The 16,211-nt window shown below is 42.4% G+C and overlaps 3 protein-coding genes across 3 annotated transcripts in view; 1 reads left to right on the top strand and 2 right to left on the bottom strand.

Moving 5' to 3' along the window:
• The window catches only part of LOC144588812 (uncharacterized), an 856,730-nt gene that overhangs the window by 323,549 nt on the left and 516,970 nt on the right, over positions 1-16,211 (bottom strand). The gene's annotated exons all lie outside the window — the stretch shown is intronic.
• Positions 1-16,211, bottom strand: part of LOC144588813 (uncharacterized) — a 398,202-nt gene that overhangs the window by 113,183 nt on the left and 268,808 nt on the right. The gene's annotated exons all lie outside the window — the stretch shown is intronic.
• On the top strand, positions 11-10,541 carry POFUT1 (protein O-fucosyltransferase 1). Its single transcript, XM_020807841.3, has 7 exons — positions 11-276; positions 2,595-2,716; positions 2,931-3,113; positions 3,690-3,802; positions 5,652-5,844; positions 7,220-7,462; positions 8,033-10,541. Exons 1-7 carry the CDS (start codon positions 159-161, stop codon positions 8,219-8,221), a joined length of 1,161 nt encoding a protein of 386 aa, XP_020663500.3. The 5' UTR covers positions 11-158; the 3' UTR covers positions 8,222-10,541.

The following is a 16,211-nucleotide window of genomic DNA, read 5'->3' as shown; positions in this document are numbered from 1 at the left end:
GCGACGGGGGGGGGGGAACCTGGCGCGCGGGGCAGGCCGGGAAGTCGCCGGGTCTCCATGGTGACGGGCCCCGGGGCCGGGGCCTAGTAGAAGAGTGCTGGCGCCTCTGGGCTTCGCCTAGCGGCGGGCCTCATCCTGAGAAGCCGGCGGGTCCCGGCATGGCGTCGCCCTCGCTGCCGCCTCTCCTCTTCCTCCTGGTCGCGCTTTTCCCGAACAGCGGCCGGACGGACAGCGGCTGGGACCCCGCCGGATACCTGCTCTATTGCCCTTGCATGGGTGAGGGAGGTTTTGCTTTTTTTTTCCTGGGCGGGGGGATGTCGGGGCAGCCCAATTTTTGCCTTTTCCGCCGGTTCTTCTCTTTGCATTTATTTATTTTCTTACCCTCCTTTGGTTGTTTCCCTGTAAGGGCTGTATAGCCGACGAACGTGGGGAGGGAGGGAAACAGCGGACTTTTTGTCTTTCTCCTTCTCCCCCCCCTCCCCCGCCGCCTTCCGGCTTTGCCCCCGAACCTGTTTTTCTCCCCGTGTGAGGGTTTCGGTTCCTGCCTGGATGGAAAACGTGTAGCCTTCTTGCTTGCTTTGAGTGAAAAACCAGGACGAAGGCTGCCTCTTTCCCACCCCTTCTTTCGACGGAGGGGAGGGAAAGCGACCTCTCTTCGGCCCGGCCAGCCGACCCGCCAAGAAACCCAAGGGAAAATAATCGGAATAATCCTAATAATAAAAAGACGACAACCACCTGGTGGCTCCTGAAAGCGTCGCTGTTGTAAACGCGGTTACGGTTTCCAATCTCTGGATTTCCCCAGGAAGCGCGGAGAATTTTGGGATTTGTAGTCCACAAGGAGGACCTTTTCCAGGCTTAATCCGTGCCCAAAGTTGGGCCCTCAAGAGGAGGAAGGTTGGGGGGGGGGGGGTTAAAAATACTTAACTCAATATCATCAATAAATTGGCTTCCTGGCTTCCCTCCCTTTTGTTTTCCTCTTCAGGCAAGCTTTCCCTGTGTGACTGGCAGCCTGAGTGGTTTTTATTTTTTAAAAAAGGATGGCTGTCTCCTTGTTGCTTTTAAATGTATATCAGACCAAATCCGAAGAAACAGGACAAAAAAAAAAAAGACATAAAAGCAAAGCTTAAAGAATGACTGTTATATTTCAATGTGACCACTTCGTCAGACAGATGGAATAAAAATGAAATGCCAGTATTTTTGAATGTGTTTTTGGTGTCGCTTTTGTTCACCATTTTTTTCAGTGTGATACTTGTTTGGCCCTTTTTAGCGTTTCTATATTCCCTGTCTTAAGCCTTCCGGTTGTCTTTTAATGATGAAAGCCGGCTTGGGTCTTTTTTAAGGAGAAAGACTGGGTAAGAGTACAGTATTTTAAATAAACAAATAAGACCCAGGAACAGAAAGTTGTGATGGCACTTTTGAAGATATTTCTAGTGCAATCCTTGACGTGCCTGTTCAGGAGATACTCCATTTGGGGGCTGTTCTTGAATCATAAACATAATCATAAACATAATAGTCATATGCCTTCAAGTCATTTCATTTACAGTGACCCTTTCCAGGGTTTTCCTGGTAGAGAATACTCAGAAGTGTTTTCTCATGCACTTCTGAGATGCTCTGAGACTGTCAATATAAACATAAAACAGTGACAAAGCCGTTGCTTAAAAACATGGCAGAACTGTACAAGATAAAATCCTTGGTGAAACAATTGAAATGACATGTGCAGTGATTTTTACTACAGCTTTGGAAAAAGCTAGACAGCTTGTTTGCTATAAAAGAGTCAGGTCTCAGCCTCCAGATCAGTGGATTTCTCTGCTGCTTGCTTTGAGATCTCTTTTTTTGCCAACTTGTCAGAGAGATCCAAACACGCTGAAGCTTTCCTTGCCAGACAACCGCTTTATGGGGTTCTGTGTCATAAACACTCAAAAGTATTGTAAAACATCCCTCCTTAGTTATCTGAACATGGTTTTTTATTTGCCAGCAGCTGTTTGGAAACTCTTTTGCTGTTTGATCCCTCTGATTCTTCTCTGTGCGAGCTTTAGAAGAGCTTTCTTAGAGGAAGAATTTTTAGAAGAGGTGGTTTTGTTAGTCTGTGTTACCTTATCAGGCCAAAATGAAATAAAAAATAAAGAAGGCCAAAGACATTGTGACACCTTGAAGACTAACTGCTATATTTCAATGTGACAAGCTTTCATGGACACACATAAGAGGTATGATTTGAAGTGGATTGTCCATGAAAGCCCGCATTGAAATATAGCAGTTAGTCTTTTAAGGAGCCACAGTGTTTTTGCTCTCTTTATTTTTAATTTTGTTTTGACCTGATGTTCTCTATACCAAAAGCTGATTTCCAGAATCCTGTGGAAGTGTAACTGCCGAAGACTTGTGTGGGTTGAAATGCTTTCATGTACCTAGTGTTGGCAGAGGAAGAACTATTTTATAAGCCTTGGACTTGTATTTCTCAGCTACGTGACAACATTGTGAAAGGAGAGGTGTACCAGTTTGAGATTGGCAGCTGTGTGTTATCCTGTATGAAACTTCTCAGGGTCTGGTTTTCAGCTACGGTCTGGTGACTGAGAAATGTGCTTTATTTTTATTTCAAGGGAGATTTGGAAACCAAGCAGACCATTTTCTAGGATCTTTGGCATTTGCTAAGATGGTGAATCGGACCTTAGCTTTGCCTCCTTGGATTGAGTACCGCCATCACAGGCCTCCTTTCACAAATGTGAGTAGCCCTTGGCTTTTTGGGTTCTGTGCTTTTCGAATGCCTAGTATTCTTTCGGTGTCATGTATACACATCAAGTCTAGTGCTTTGAATACTCAGTTATGAAGGTACATTGTTGTTGATCTGGATCTGGTGTGGATTCAGCGTCATCATGCAGCCATGTATTTCATTTCTTTTTGTGGGATGGTGGACTGAAGTATTTTTTTCATTGTAGCTACATGTTCCATACAAGGAATACTTCAAGATTGCACCTCTGCTGCAGTACCACCGTGTCATCACCTTGCAGGAGTTCATGGAGAAGCTGGCCCCTGTCCACTGGCCACCTGGCCAAAGAGTGGCCTATTGCTTTGAAGCAGCGGCTCAGAGAAGTACTGACAAAAGGACTTGCCCTATGAAGGTAGGAGTTCTCATCTTTGACATGTCTGATTATCTGGGAGTCCTAAAATCTTTCAAGTCCCCCTCGTTTGTTACAGCTTCTTGGACCACTGTGTTTTACACAAACAAAAGCAAAGTGTGCTGCTTGTATGCCACCCTGTAGCACTTAAAACACTCTCTGGGCCATTTACAGTTTAATTAGGCAGGCTACACATTGCCCCTGCCTCCACCAGCAAGCTTACCGGCCTTGAATGAATGGAAGGCTGAGTCAGCCCTGAGCAGGATACCTGAGCCTGTCAGGATCAAACTCAGGTTGTGAAAAGAGTCTCTGGCTGCAGTACTGCAGTTTAAACACTGCACCACAAGGCTCTGAGACACTGGGTTTTTGCCACCCCACCAGCATTTCTCTCATCTTGTCTCTCCTTAGTTGGTTTATGGTGAATTGCATACAGGGTTTTTTTTGTAGAGGGAGGAGGTGTGAGATAAGTTAGGAAGGAACTTCTGGCTCCCCCCCCCTCTCTGCAGAGATTCCTGTTCTTTTGTCTCATTCCACCTGTTGTCTGTTGGAATAAGTGAACATCTGTCTTCGTTTTTTCAGGATGGAAACCCTTTTGGGCCCTTTTGGGATCAGTTTGATGTGGATTTCGACAGGTCAGAGCTGTTTGGAGGCCTTTCCTTCAGTGCCTCTTACAAGGACCACTGGATCCGAAGGTAGCCAATGCCACTTGTGGGATACCCTTGCGAGAACCACATGGGTAGGCACTAGAGAAGTTCCTTCATGGTTACTCTAGTTTATAAAAGGATCTTGAAAGAAAGAGGGACAAATGTCCCGTCTTTATGTTTGAATGGGTAATTAGGTTATTAATTATCTCTTTAACTCATTGAAGAGTCAAATTGAAATTGGATTTGATGTGTGTGTTACTGAATCTTTAAGAGGTCAATGGTGAATAAAGGTGCCACTCCCTGTTAACTTTTGGAAACAAGCTTTTGTACAAGTAGGGGTGTGTGTCACCTTTTATATTATTTTTTTCAGAATTATTGTTAGAGAACTGCAAAAGAAAGAAAACATTAAAAAGAATCCGTAAGTCCTTAAGTCACAGACCTTGTTGTTTCCATTAGACGACAGATGAATCCATGGTAAGAGGTCATAGCTTGGAGGCAGACTTTTTTTTTTTTTTTGGTTCTGAATGAGGGTTGAGGTCCAGCCTGTGGCTGCTCCCATTGACAGGCATTTGAGTAGTAGAACTGGGAAAGTTCTGTCCACCTGCAACCTAGAAAACCAGCTGCCGCCGGCTGGTTTGCCCCTTCATGGTTGTCACCCCTGGAATGACAGGGAAAAGCAACAACATCAACAAAGACTTGTTTTCGTCTGCAGATTTTTCAAAGATCATAACTTTATAAATTTCACAAAGGCACATTTTAGGACTATCTCTGATGGAGGCCCCACTACATGCCGGTGTGCAAACAGCTAGGAAGCAATGATGGTGCCTTCAGAACTGCAGTTTTCCTATCAGCCAGAGATCATAACAACACATATGAAGCAGTATCATGATTAAAATTTAATTTACACCTTGTTTAGATTTGTTATTATTCAGTGTCCAAAATCTTGTTGCATAATATAATAAATTGCATTAATGCCCAATAGTCTATTGAACCATTGGGGATTTGGTGAGTCAACTCCTCTGTACATTCCATTGATTCAAATGGGCCTACTCTAACTGTAGGTTACTTTAGCGCAGTAAGATGCGGTTAGACTAGGCCCATTTGAAACACTGGAATTTACAGAGGAGTTGAATTGCCAAACCATCACTGATTAGTGAGCCTAGTCTAGTGCAATTTACTGCTCTAAGCAACAAGATTTTGGCCCATGTTCAATAACTAAAAAAAATATTTTGAGCAAAGCTTTGTTTTTTTTTTTTTTTTTTTTTTTTTTTTTTTTTTTTTTTTTTTTCTTTCCCAGGAAAGTTATGGTTTAGTGTTAGGATCCTCAGAAAACCTAATAACAGTAAAAACAAACAACACTGACCCAATTAGCATATTGTGACTACTTCTTCAGCTCCCTTAGCGGCGATTTGGGTTTATAATATCCTGTTTCAAGATCTGGATTGGGACTTCCTTTTTTACTCTCTTTTGGAAGGAATGATATGTAGTAAAGATGTGTGTTGGGTATTCTCTTTATCTGCATCCTAAGTGGCCACTTTATGACCCCGGAGAAAAGCAGATGACGATATCAGAGACCTAGAGTGTTGTCATAGATCTTTGCCACAGGTACTGTGCGGGGGAAGACTTCTTTCCCTTTCATTCATAGTGTAAATGTGGTACATTATGCAGACTGTGGGGCTACTACTGTGGCTTTAGTCTCGGTCTTGCCTGCCATTGACTTTCTGTAGCGGCTTTACTTGGTAAACACTTGTGGCACAGGACAATTCTTCTCTCAGTCCCACCGAATTCTGTCCTCGGCTTGGCTCAGGCTTGTTGGGCGTACTCCTCTTTTTGGTATGTGAAGATGCAAAAGCATGCTTTCCATACTTCTTTTCCTGTCCGTTGTGTTGCTTATTAGGTTTCCATCCTCTGAACATCCTGTGATTGCCCTTCCTGGTGCACCAGCCCAGTTCCCAGTTTTGGAGGAGCATCGGTCGCTGCATCGATACATGGTGTGGTCTGATGAAATGGTGGACAAGGGCGAGTTCTATATTAAGTCGTTTCTGGTCAGACCCTATGTGGGGATCCATTTGCGTGTGGGTTCAGACTGGGTATGATGCTCCCATAATTTTTATGTTGATTTCCATGTGTATAGGGCGTAGGCACAGAGCTGCAGTCAGAGTTTTGCACTTCTGTTCCTGTTCACATAAAACAGATAGAAGAATGACTATTAGGAACATGAGAAGAGTCTTTTGTTGTCACACCCAAGGTCTGTCTAGTTAGCGTCTTCCACAGCCAAAGACCTGCCAGCCATAGACCTGTGGGAAACTCACAAACAGCCAAGGGATCGTCTCCTGCTGTTGTTCCCCAGGAACAAGTAATTCGCAAACATGCTGCCTCTGGTCCAAGACATAATGCTTATTAACTTGTGTATTTGTGTATTAAAATAATATGTGAATTGCTTTTTTTGCCAATGAGGCTTTCAAACCAACATACGGTAAAATACAGAAGCACCATTGGAACAGGACATCCTTTAATAGCATGTTTCCAACACCAGAGTTCTGATAGAGTAATGCAGTTTTAACTGTCTACCAGATGCTCAGCAAAGATGTGACTTTCTTAGGAGGGAGGTCCATAATTAAGATATTGCTACAAGGAAATTCCTGCCCGGTGTTCTCTCCAGCCCAGTCTCAGGGTGGTGGGACACCTAATAAGGCCGCTGCATAGGGTCACAGGAGAGGAGGTGAATTTTCAGATATCTTGACCCAAACCCATTTAAGGTTTTATGAGTGAAAACTGGCACCATGATTGGCCTTGGTGCCAGACAGGAAATCAATGCAGTTGGTTCCAGGCCAGTGATATATGGCCACTAAAGTGTGTAACAGACAACAGCCTGGCTGCTGCATTTTGCACTGCCTGTAGCTTCTGGACATTTTTTCAGGGACCTGCCCATAGAAGAATGCATTGCAGTTAACTAAAGTAGCTACCAGACCTTTCAAGAGCAACTCTGGGAGGATAAGCACTCCAGAGTGTCATAGCTATTATGTGGAGTAGCCATTGATAGCCAAGTATAAGTAGTTAAACTGGACAGTTCGGCTACAGCGATATGCCTGGAGTGCCTGGTCTTCTGCCTGCCTTGGTCTAGCTGTTCTCAGTTCTCCTTCCCCACAGCAGTTAGGAGCCATGCTGTCTGTTGCATTAAATGCTTAGCTGACAACTATTACTTGGACTTAATAATAATAATAATAGCATCAGGGTAGCATTTTCACTGGCACTGCAGAACATGGAGAAGGGAAGATTGAGCCCCTCCCATTGCTTTCACAGTTCTGCTAAGTTGCCCCAGTCTCCCAGTTAGCTGTGTGCGGGGCAGCTCCTCTTGGCACCAGCTGGATCTTTTTCCCAAGGCTAATTGCAGCATGGGGGATGTGACTTCCCCTTGACTCCCTAACCTGTGTGTGGTAATGCCTTCCTTTCTTCCCTTGACAGAAGAATGCCTGCAATATGTTGAAAGATGGCACAGCTGGATCACACTTAATGGCTTCGCCACAATGTGTGGGCTATGATCGGAATACTGCCACCCCCCTAACCATGGACATGTGTTTGCCAGACCTGAAGGAGATCAAACGAGCCCTCAAACTCTGGGTGAAGAGGATTGATGCAAAAGCTGTGTACATTGCCAGTGATTCTGAACCCTACACCAAAGAAATACAGCAGCTTTTCAAACAAAAGGTACTGTGCTCTCATGGCTGGACTAATCAGGACTTATCCATGCAAAAGCTAGAGGCAGATTTATTTAGCCATCCGTATTCTGCCTTTCCATTCCGATATGGTATACAAGCTGTCTTATGGTGAAATAAAAAAGAATATAATGTTTGTTCAGAATATAGTTATGAGCCTTATACCATAGGATTAATTGACTGTGTGTGTCTTTTCAATACAGAATAAGAGTGAATGAGCTTTCCCTTTTCCTTTTCTCTCCTGTTGAGTTCTTTTGGATAGAGTTCATGGTAGTGCAGCATTAAATGTAGGTGAACCTTGATTGAAAAGCATTTCAGGTGACCTTGACCTAGGAGCAAGTGTAAAAGAAGACTGTGTGTTAGGCCATGGAACCAAATAAAGTTAAACAAGAACAGAGAATTCTTGCAGGGATGACTTCTGGGTACCTGCTGGAATATGTTCAGATAGAGATGGAGGAATAAAGTGAGTCGGGAAACGCTCATCCCCCTTATCCGCCTATTTGTGCCCGCTTCTGTCCTTTGTCAATTTCAACCAATGCTCTCTGCCTGTTTTTCATTTCAGATAAAAGTGGTGCATTTGCAACCTGAAGTAGCCCAGATCGATTTGTACATTCTTGGTCAGTCTGACCATTTCATTGGAAACTGTGTTTCCTCCTTTACGGCCTTTGTGAAACGAGAGCGTGATGTGCATGGGAGGCCGTCCTCCTTTTTCGGCATGGACCACCCCCCCAAGCTGCGCGACGAATTGTAGCTGGCAGCAGAAGAGATGGCTCTTGGCGCTCTGCGGTGGATCCCCAACTTTCAAGGCCCAATGCAAATCTGGCAGTTGTGTGCGTCTGGATGGGTATAGTTTGGAGATTCATCCTGGTTTATGGGTGGCCCAAATAGAGAAAAAGGTGACTTTTAGGTCATTCCTCTTCTCTTTGTGCTACAGGTGAATTGGCCAGTCTACTCCGTTTAGTACCTGAGCTTCCCTGCTCTCCTTTCTATGCTGTCTTACTACCTCTTTTGAAATTGATGGCACACATGGTGCTTGCTTAATACATACTGTACTGTTCTCACAACAGTGTGGTCAGTGGTGGAAAATATTCAGAAGCTCAGAATGGAGAACCAAACAGTCTAATTTAAATTACGGAAGTGTTTAAATTACGGACTTGCTTTATATGGTTCACTTTAACCATCTGCAGAATGGATTTAATTCCTATTTCCCATGCCACAAATGGGAGACAAGGAAAACGAATTCGCTATTATCTGTGACACTTCTTAGGATCGTTAGAGGAATGTTAGTTCTTCTAACACTGGTGCTCTCTGGACCAGCAATAGTGTCTGCAGTGATCTGGACAGCATGGCTGATTAAACCTGGATACATGGAGATTTTTTGAAAATCATACTTTAAGAGCCTTTTTTCCTAATTTGCATGAATCACAGTCTCAGCATTGTACAAAATGGAGGTTTTAGCCAAGGAATAATTTTAGAATATCGTAATCATTCTTATGAAAATATTATCCTCTGGACACCCTTACAATTTTGTAGGGAGCCCATATAACCGTTAGAACATACACTGCTTGCAGTGGGTCAGTCTCTTCCTAAGTTGTCTCTTCTGAAAATCTAGTCTGGCTTCCATCTTGAAACTACTGTATTCTTTTAGAACCTGTTAGAACAGGGAAAATGCCATTTTAACCCTATAAGTCTCTTCTCTTCTCTTACATTTTTCAAATAATCCTTCTAGTGTTTTTGAAGCTCTGGGTTCTTAAAAAGCTCTGAAAGAAATAACCACTAAGCCTATTTTGAATTTACTTTCAGATTATTTTCAAAGAGAAAACGGTTTTTAAAAAAGACTTCTACCTGTCCCTTAAGTGTTATCACAAGTTTCTCTCTCTATGTCTGAACTATATCAGTGAAGCACCTCTAGAATTCTTCATGAATCAACAGTAGCCAGCAGATCTGCAGAATTATCAGTTACCTTTTTCTGACAGTATTTATTATTCAAGTAATAACAGATAACTGTGACAAACAACGGATTCCGTTTTTGGATTGTGAGCATTGACAAATTGACCTGGTGATTGCTGCCAACTTGGCTGAGTTTCAAAGGGGACTGGACACAAATACAAGTTCTGAGTATTAGTTACAATCTGCCATTGGCAGCCCTATCCTCCACGTGTTTATGTGATATCTCTTTGAAGCCTCATAAACCAGGGGTCAGTTTCACATTGGGTGAAGGCAAATCCTTTAATTATGTACTCCGGGAAGAACCTCTTTGTCTTGGCAATCCCAGTTCCTATTGCCAATTTATTTCATTCGAACAGGCCATGTGGGTGTCAATTTCATGTCCATATTTTTCTAGTCGTCTGGCCATTGTCTTCCTTTTTCATTGTTGTACATTTTTCCCTCCCATATGATTCTTCCACAGTTAAAATACAAATTTGAAAATAGATGTCTGTGTTTCTACTATTAAGAGAGAATTTCCCCTCCCATATAATTCTTTCACAGTTAAAATACAAATTTGAAAATAGAAGTCTGTGTTTCTACTATTAAGAGAGAAATGGCCCCTACTGCTTTCGCCATACCACTCAGGACTTTGAAAATATTCTCTCTTATATAAGAAGTTAAGGTTATGGTACATGGAGTCACTTTGGAACTTCATTTTGGAGCTCTTAGCTATCTCTGAAGCATAAGCATTCATATTTGTAGGTTTCCTAATTCTGGCCAAGCAAGGTCTGTAAAGCAGAAGAGAATCTCTTGTATTTGAGCTTCAAACAGCTTGTTGTTGGGGGTGTGTGTGTGTGTAGGAAATGCCAAGCTCTCCAATTAATAAAATACAGGCATTGAATAAGGACCCTTGCATTTGCGCTACGAGATAGCAGGAACTGAAAACTGGAGTTAGCTGGAAATTGTGGGCTTTGACTCCACAAGTACTTTGATGTTCTACATTTAAATGACGGGCTCAGGATCGAGAACTTCAGGGTATCTATTTGTGCCATGTAAAATAGCAAAAGCCATATTTTAATATTTTTAATTAAACATACAAAAATAACTTTGTATTCCTTTTCATAATAAAAATAGTCCTCTTATGCCTGTTTTTGACTTGAATTATATATATTTGTAACTCCTGTGTTTGGTTTTAACTTCTGCCTGCTCTAAACATAGGTGACATTTCCTGCACTTAAGGAAAAGAAGCAGTTGGTCCAAAGAGCTGCCTGCCTTCCTTCCAATTTATCGGTCTTGAAGCACAGCATCTCACAGCTCTGGAGCGGATTAGGCCAGTGCCAGTGGAAGAAGGAGACAAGTTATAAAATATGAGCTCATGGGCTCTTGCCTTCTTCCTCTCTGCACAGGTACTTCCAAGCATCTGCTTTGAACCTCAGCAGATTTCTCTTGCAGAGTGGATTAACCAAGGAATTAGTTGGGCAATTGAAGAGTAGATCCCATGGCAGAAGAACCGTCTGGTTGCATTTAGTAATAATAACCATGAATAAAACATCTTAAATGGCTGGAGCTTTCCCAGGATCGCTGAATTTTAAATGCACTAGGTAGAAATTCTGCTGACCTCTTACTAAATGTACGGAGAGATTTAGGGCAGCAGCTTCAGTGGTGTGTACGGTAGAATTTGCATGTTGGGCTGTTCTCTCAAAATATTGCCAGCTGATTGTCTTTATTTGCGGCCCAGTACTGCTGGAACACCAGGTTGTGGATGACAGTGGATCTTTTAAGATTGTTATGGTGTAAATTTTTTAAATTAACAATTTAGGATAAGGTAGAGGATACAGAAGGTAAAGAGGGGATATGGGGGGGGGGAAGTAAGGGGATGAGAACACAAAATGTACTGCCATCCAACCTACTTCATATTGCCATATCAACTCGACTTTCTGCTTTTCTACTATATGATTGCTCTCCAGGTTATAACTTACATTTACATCCTAGTTTTAATCTATATTATTCAAGTACTATCTGGTGATCTGAGCCATTTATATAATACATCCCATCATTCAGTTGCCTTTTGTATTGGACAGTCCTTCAGCACTTCTGATATCAGTTTCTGCTGCTTCTTGGATATCCATTTCTCCCGGAAGCAGCAGAAATGGTGTAAATTGTTAATAAGGGCATGCAAGAAGGCAGTTTGCACCAGAGCCCTGAAGAGTTGGAGAGAAGAAGAAGCCACTCACTGCTTCCTCCTAACTACAGGATAGAAGAGGAAGTGCAGCTGTACCTTGACAGATGTATCCAGAAGCTTGCACTGTTGCTCAACTCCTGTGGCCATTTTGCCGTTTTCTGTAGGATTCTTTTGTTTCCCCCTACTTTCCAACATCTCCACTTAGTCCCTGGGAGAGGTTTTATGTGGGTATGGAGTTATGTTTCAGACATACAACCTTACTTCCCTAGACCTTTGAATCGTGGGGAAGCACTGGAGGTGCCTAGAACTAGTAATGGGCTGGGTAGCAGTTAACAATCCATCAGATTCCATGGAAAACCATCAAGATAACCACCACTTAAGTCTATGCTCCAACTACGCACACTGAGGGAGATGAAACTGAAAGGTTTTATGCAAGCATTGAAAGTGATCAAAGAAAATCACCAAATTGCAAAGTTGTATAAACTATTATTGGAAAGAAATACAGAACGAGAAGAAATTAAAGAAAATACGATAAAATGGATGCAGGAATTAGGTAAAACAGTTCAAACAGAGGATTGGTTTAGAGCATAGAATGATAAACCAAAAACTATTAATAAGTACAGATTCGAAATAAAATTATATTAAACTGTAGATGGTATAGGACACCAGAGAAATTGGCAAAGGTGAAGAAAAATGAGGAAGATAAATGTTGGAGATGTAAGACAATAAAAGGAACACTATATCATATGTGGTGGGGTTGTAAATTTATTAGGAAATTTTGGAAAAAATAGAACAAATAATCACCATAGATTTAAAAATAAAATGGAGATGAAACCTGAAACTTATTTCTTCAATATGGTAAACTTTAAACTCAAGACAAGAAACAAACATTTGTTTATACTGTGCATATTAGGCGCAATCAGAATTCAAATGGCAGAACAATCGAAAGATGAGGAAACTTTGGTGGAGGGTTGCTTAATAAAATTACAGGAACTAATATTAATGGACAAACTAACAAACTCATTGAAAGGAAAGAGTAGAACGGAGCACAAATCTCAATGGGGGAAAGTAAAGAATTATATCAAAGAGAAATGTAAGATTCCAAACCTGTACCAAGTGATTTAGGCTTAAATTAGAAGCAGAACTGCTCTTAACAGAAGTAAAAACAAAGTAAAGCGGATTGTTAATATGAATATAAAATAAGAATTAAGAAAGTATTATTAAGACTGTGAAGAAAATGTCTGGTGGAAAATAAGGAAGTAAAAATGTTAAAGACTTACTGCTTTGCGAAAAATAATAATTACTTTGGTTATGTGCTAATATTGTGATAATTATTTACCTATTTTTGTCATTTCTTTAAATGCAATAAAGATTAAAAGTAAAAAAGAGATTGAAATTGATCACACACCAAAACAAGAGATGCTTATAGGTGACTGGAATGCAAAACCAAAACCAAATATTACTGGAAAATTTGGCCTAGAGAACAGAAATGAAGCAGGAGAAGCTTAGGCAAGCTTCTGTTATTTTTATTTGGCCTTATTTTTCCGTCTAGTGGGTTTTACTCCACACTGTAGGCTGTTGGAAACTGATGTTGAAGCATGGTCCAAGGATGTAATTATTAAGCTTGCCATGGGTTATCCAAAAAATCTTGACCTTCAGCTTCCTAGTCTTGGTGTCTTCCTGGCTCCATCTCTCCATCACAATGGTTTCATTGTTATGGAATATTCCTATTCTGTGGCTCAGCATCGGAATTTTAAAAGGCTCTTACTCATCATTTTTGTTAAAATGGGAGTGATTTGTGTACAACAAGATAGTGAAACAGAGGATAAATTATATACAGTAAGCAAAATGGAGTGGGTATCAAGCCAAGATCTGTAATTCTGATAGTTTTTTGGCTTCACATGCAATTTCCTTAGTCTTTTTTAAAAAGTCCCATAAAACACATTAATCATAATTAAAAATATTTTCCATCAATATGTTCCTCCTGAGGGTTTTTGCACTTCAATTTACTTTATGCTTTCCTGGCTAGGCTCACACAAATTATGTTGGCTTTTCCCCCCATTTCCATTCTGCAAGAATTACATCAGCAGGCACCAATGCCAAATTTAGATTCCTAGAAGCCTTGTTTGCCTTATACTATAGGACTGAGATCATAGGTGATGAAAAAAAGAAGGGCTCTTCAGACCTGAGATCATAACTCGAACCGTTGTTGTTTAGTTGTTAAGTCGTTTCTGACTCTTTGTGACCCCATGGACCAGAGCACGCCAGGCCCTCCTGCCTTCCACTGCCTCCCAGAGTTGGGTCAAATTCATGTTGGTCGCTTCGATGACACTGTCCATCCATCTCATCCTCTGTCGTCCCCTTCTCCTCTTGCCTTCACCCTTTCCCAACATCAGGGGCTTTTCCGGGAAGTCTTCTCATGAGATGGCCAAAGTATTGGAGCCTCAGCTTCAGGATCTGTCCTTCCAGTGAGCACTCAGGGTTGAGTTGTTGTTGACACATCCCTTCAACGCTATGAAGGAGGGGTCTCCAAAATGTCCTCTCCTCAACATCACAGCTCAACTCAAGGCTGTGGCTTCTCGAGTCAATCCATCTTGTATTTGGACTTCTCTTCCTCCTGTGATCCACCCTATCCAACGTGACAGTGTTGTCTTTTCCAGAGAATCCTGCCTTCTCATGATGTAGGCAGGACAGCTTCAGTTTTGTTGTTTTTGCCTCCAGAGAAAGTTCGGGCTTAATTTGCAGAAGCACAAGATGATGGCTTTTGAGTACAGCAGGAAGAGCCGTGGTGGGCTGCATGTGGGCTTCTCGGCGGTAAGGGGCTGGCCCCTCTGGGAAGAAGGATACTGCACTACATAGAAGGGCTTCTTAGATCCATAATACAGTATATAAGCCATTGATAATTAACGATCTGGTGAGAACCATCACCTTGAAGCTTACAGTAGGAATTGTCCAGCATCTCCCTCCTACCCAGTGTTAATTCCAAAATAAAAAAGATACCAGTCTCAGTAACAGTGACATTTTGGGAAAATTTATTTCCAGCCTATGGAGAGAGGCAGTATTTTGAAGCAGCTGCAAGGCAACAGATGTGAATTGGCATCTGCATAATTATTAACTTGATGTGGCAGGTGTATTTCTGGAAGCATGCCCTTAGCAGGTCTTGAAAGATATTTATAGGACCTAAGGGAGGAGGCAGTGACCCAAATATCTTAAGTACGTTAAAACTGGTTAAATATTCTTCAGTTTGAAGGGACCAAATACAACTAATATTGTGTCCAATGTTAATAAAATGGCTTATTGTCTATTCTATGCATGTTTATTCAGAAATATGCTTCCCCAAGGTAAGGAATACCTGAGATCAAGTCTACAGAGACACACATTCTGGAGAGTTGAAAAATCCTGCATGACCTTGGCCTAGTCATTTACTTTCTCAGCACAATCAGGTTTGTTTGTTTCATGAAAGTATTTGTGTACTTTTTTTATTTGAAAAATCCCAAAGTAGTCAAATTCTAAAACAATATAATAAAACAGAATGAAGTAATTCCTTTCCTTCCTGTCTACCTCCTGAGTTTAATGTAATGTTGTAGTAGTTATATTAAGGACACCCCTATTCTATTTTAAAACATTTTGTTGACTCTTATTGCTTTTTAATCACCGTTAGCTGTTCTGAGCTGGAACACTGCAAAGAGACCATAGAGGTTTTTGATTAGAAACAATAAAATGAAGCAATCAAAATGTTTCCGTTGCCTTACATGGGGTAACTGATTTGAGTCCCTGCCTGGGCGGATAAAAAGAAGGTAAAACAAATTAAAATGCCTAGGCAATCAAATAAGTCTCCCAAGTGATGGAAAACACTTGGAGATCATTCCACGCTGTGGGTGCTGTCATGGAGAAGGCTTGGATCTACAGTGTGACCACCCCACCCACCCTAGTCCTTATCCCTGAAACCTTGACAAGAGGACAGTCGCTTTGGCATTCCCTTATGCAAGAGAAAGAGCCAGCGTGGCTGCTCGGCCCGATGGCTGTCTTCTCGAGACATCCTGTCTGCCTTCAAGCCTAAGTGCATCCATCATCAGTCTGATGGCTAAATCGAAAAGTGTAACAGGGGGCAAGCCAATATTGACCACAGAGTTGGCAGAAGGTGCCAGGGGTCTGATCTCGGTGCCCCACACTGGGTAGGGTAGCCAGAAGATGCCAAAGCCTAGAGTTATGGTGCTCGCCCAGAGCGCGAGGGAACGACCACTCCCGGGACCCTCTGGCATTGCCAGAGATGGTGGAAACGGCAGCCCAGCCGCTTCTGGGGGGGACGTGAAGGGTTTCCTTGCCCTCAAGGCACAGAAAGCATGGTTCTGTCCTGGGGATGATGGGTGAGCTAGTCGACAGTGGCCAGCTAGCCCATGAGGGAGGGCATCCTTGCGCACGAGCTAGGCCCCAGAACACAGCAGGGCCAAGGCCTGCCCTCCAACCGGTGGTGCTCTTTTCGTTTCCCATAAGCCCCCAGGCCACGACCCCCTTTCCCTTGGGGGCATTCTGGGATGCCAAGATGGTCCCCGGGCAACCTCCCCATCATATCCCACAGGGGCTCCTCTGAGCCAGCAGGTGAGGGGGGGGCGGAGAGGAGGTAAGGGGG

Source organism: Pogona vitticeps, chromosome 4 (assembly GCF_051106095.1).
Source record: "Pogona vitticeps strain Pit_001003342236 chromosome 4, PviZW2.1, whole genome shotgun sequence".
NCBI classification, from domain to species: domain Eukaryota; kingdom Metazoa; phylum Chordata; class Lepidosauria; order Squamata; family Agamidae; genus Pogona; species Pogona vitticeps.
This window is presented reverse-complemented; position numbering and strand designations above follow the sequence as displayed.

Excerpts from the sequence above, each read along its gene's own strand:
- POFUT1 (XM_020807841.3), top strand. The coding sequence starts at position 159 with ATGGCGTCGCCCTCGCTGCCGCCTCTCCTCTTCCTCCTGGTCGCGCTT. Across the intron at positions 2,717-2,930 it reads ACAGGCCTCCTTTCACAAAT|CTACATGTTCCATACAAGGA; the intron begins GTGAGTAGCCCT and ends TTTTCATTGTAG. Across the intron at positions 3,114-3,689 it reads AAAGGACTTGCCCTATGAAG|GATGGAAACCCTTTTGGGCC; the intron begins GTAGGAGTTCTC and ends TCGTTTTTTCAG.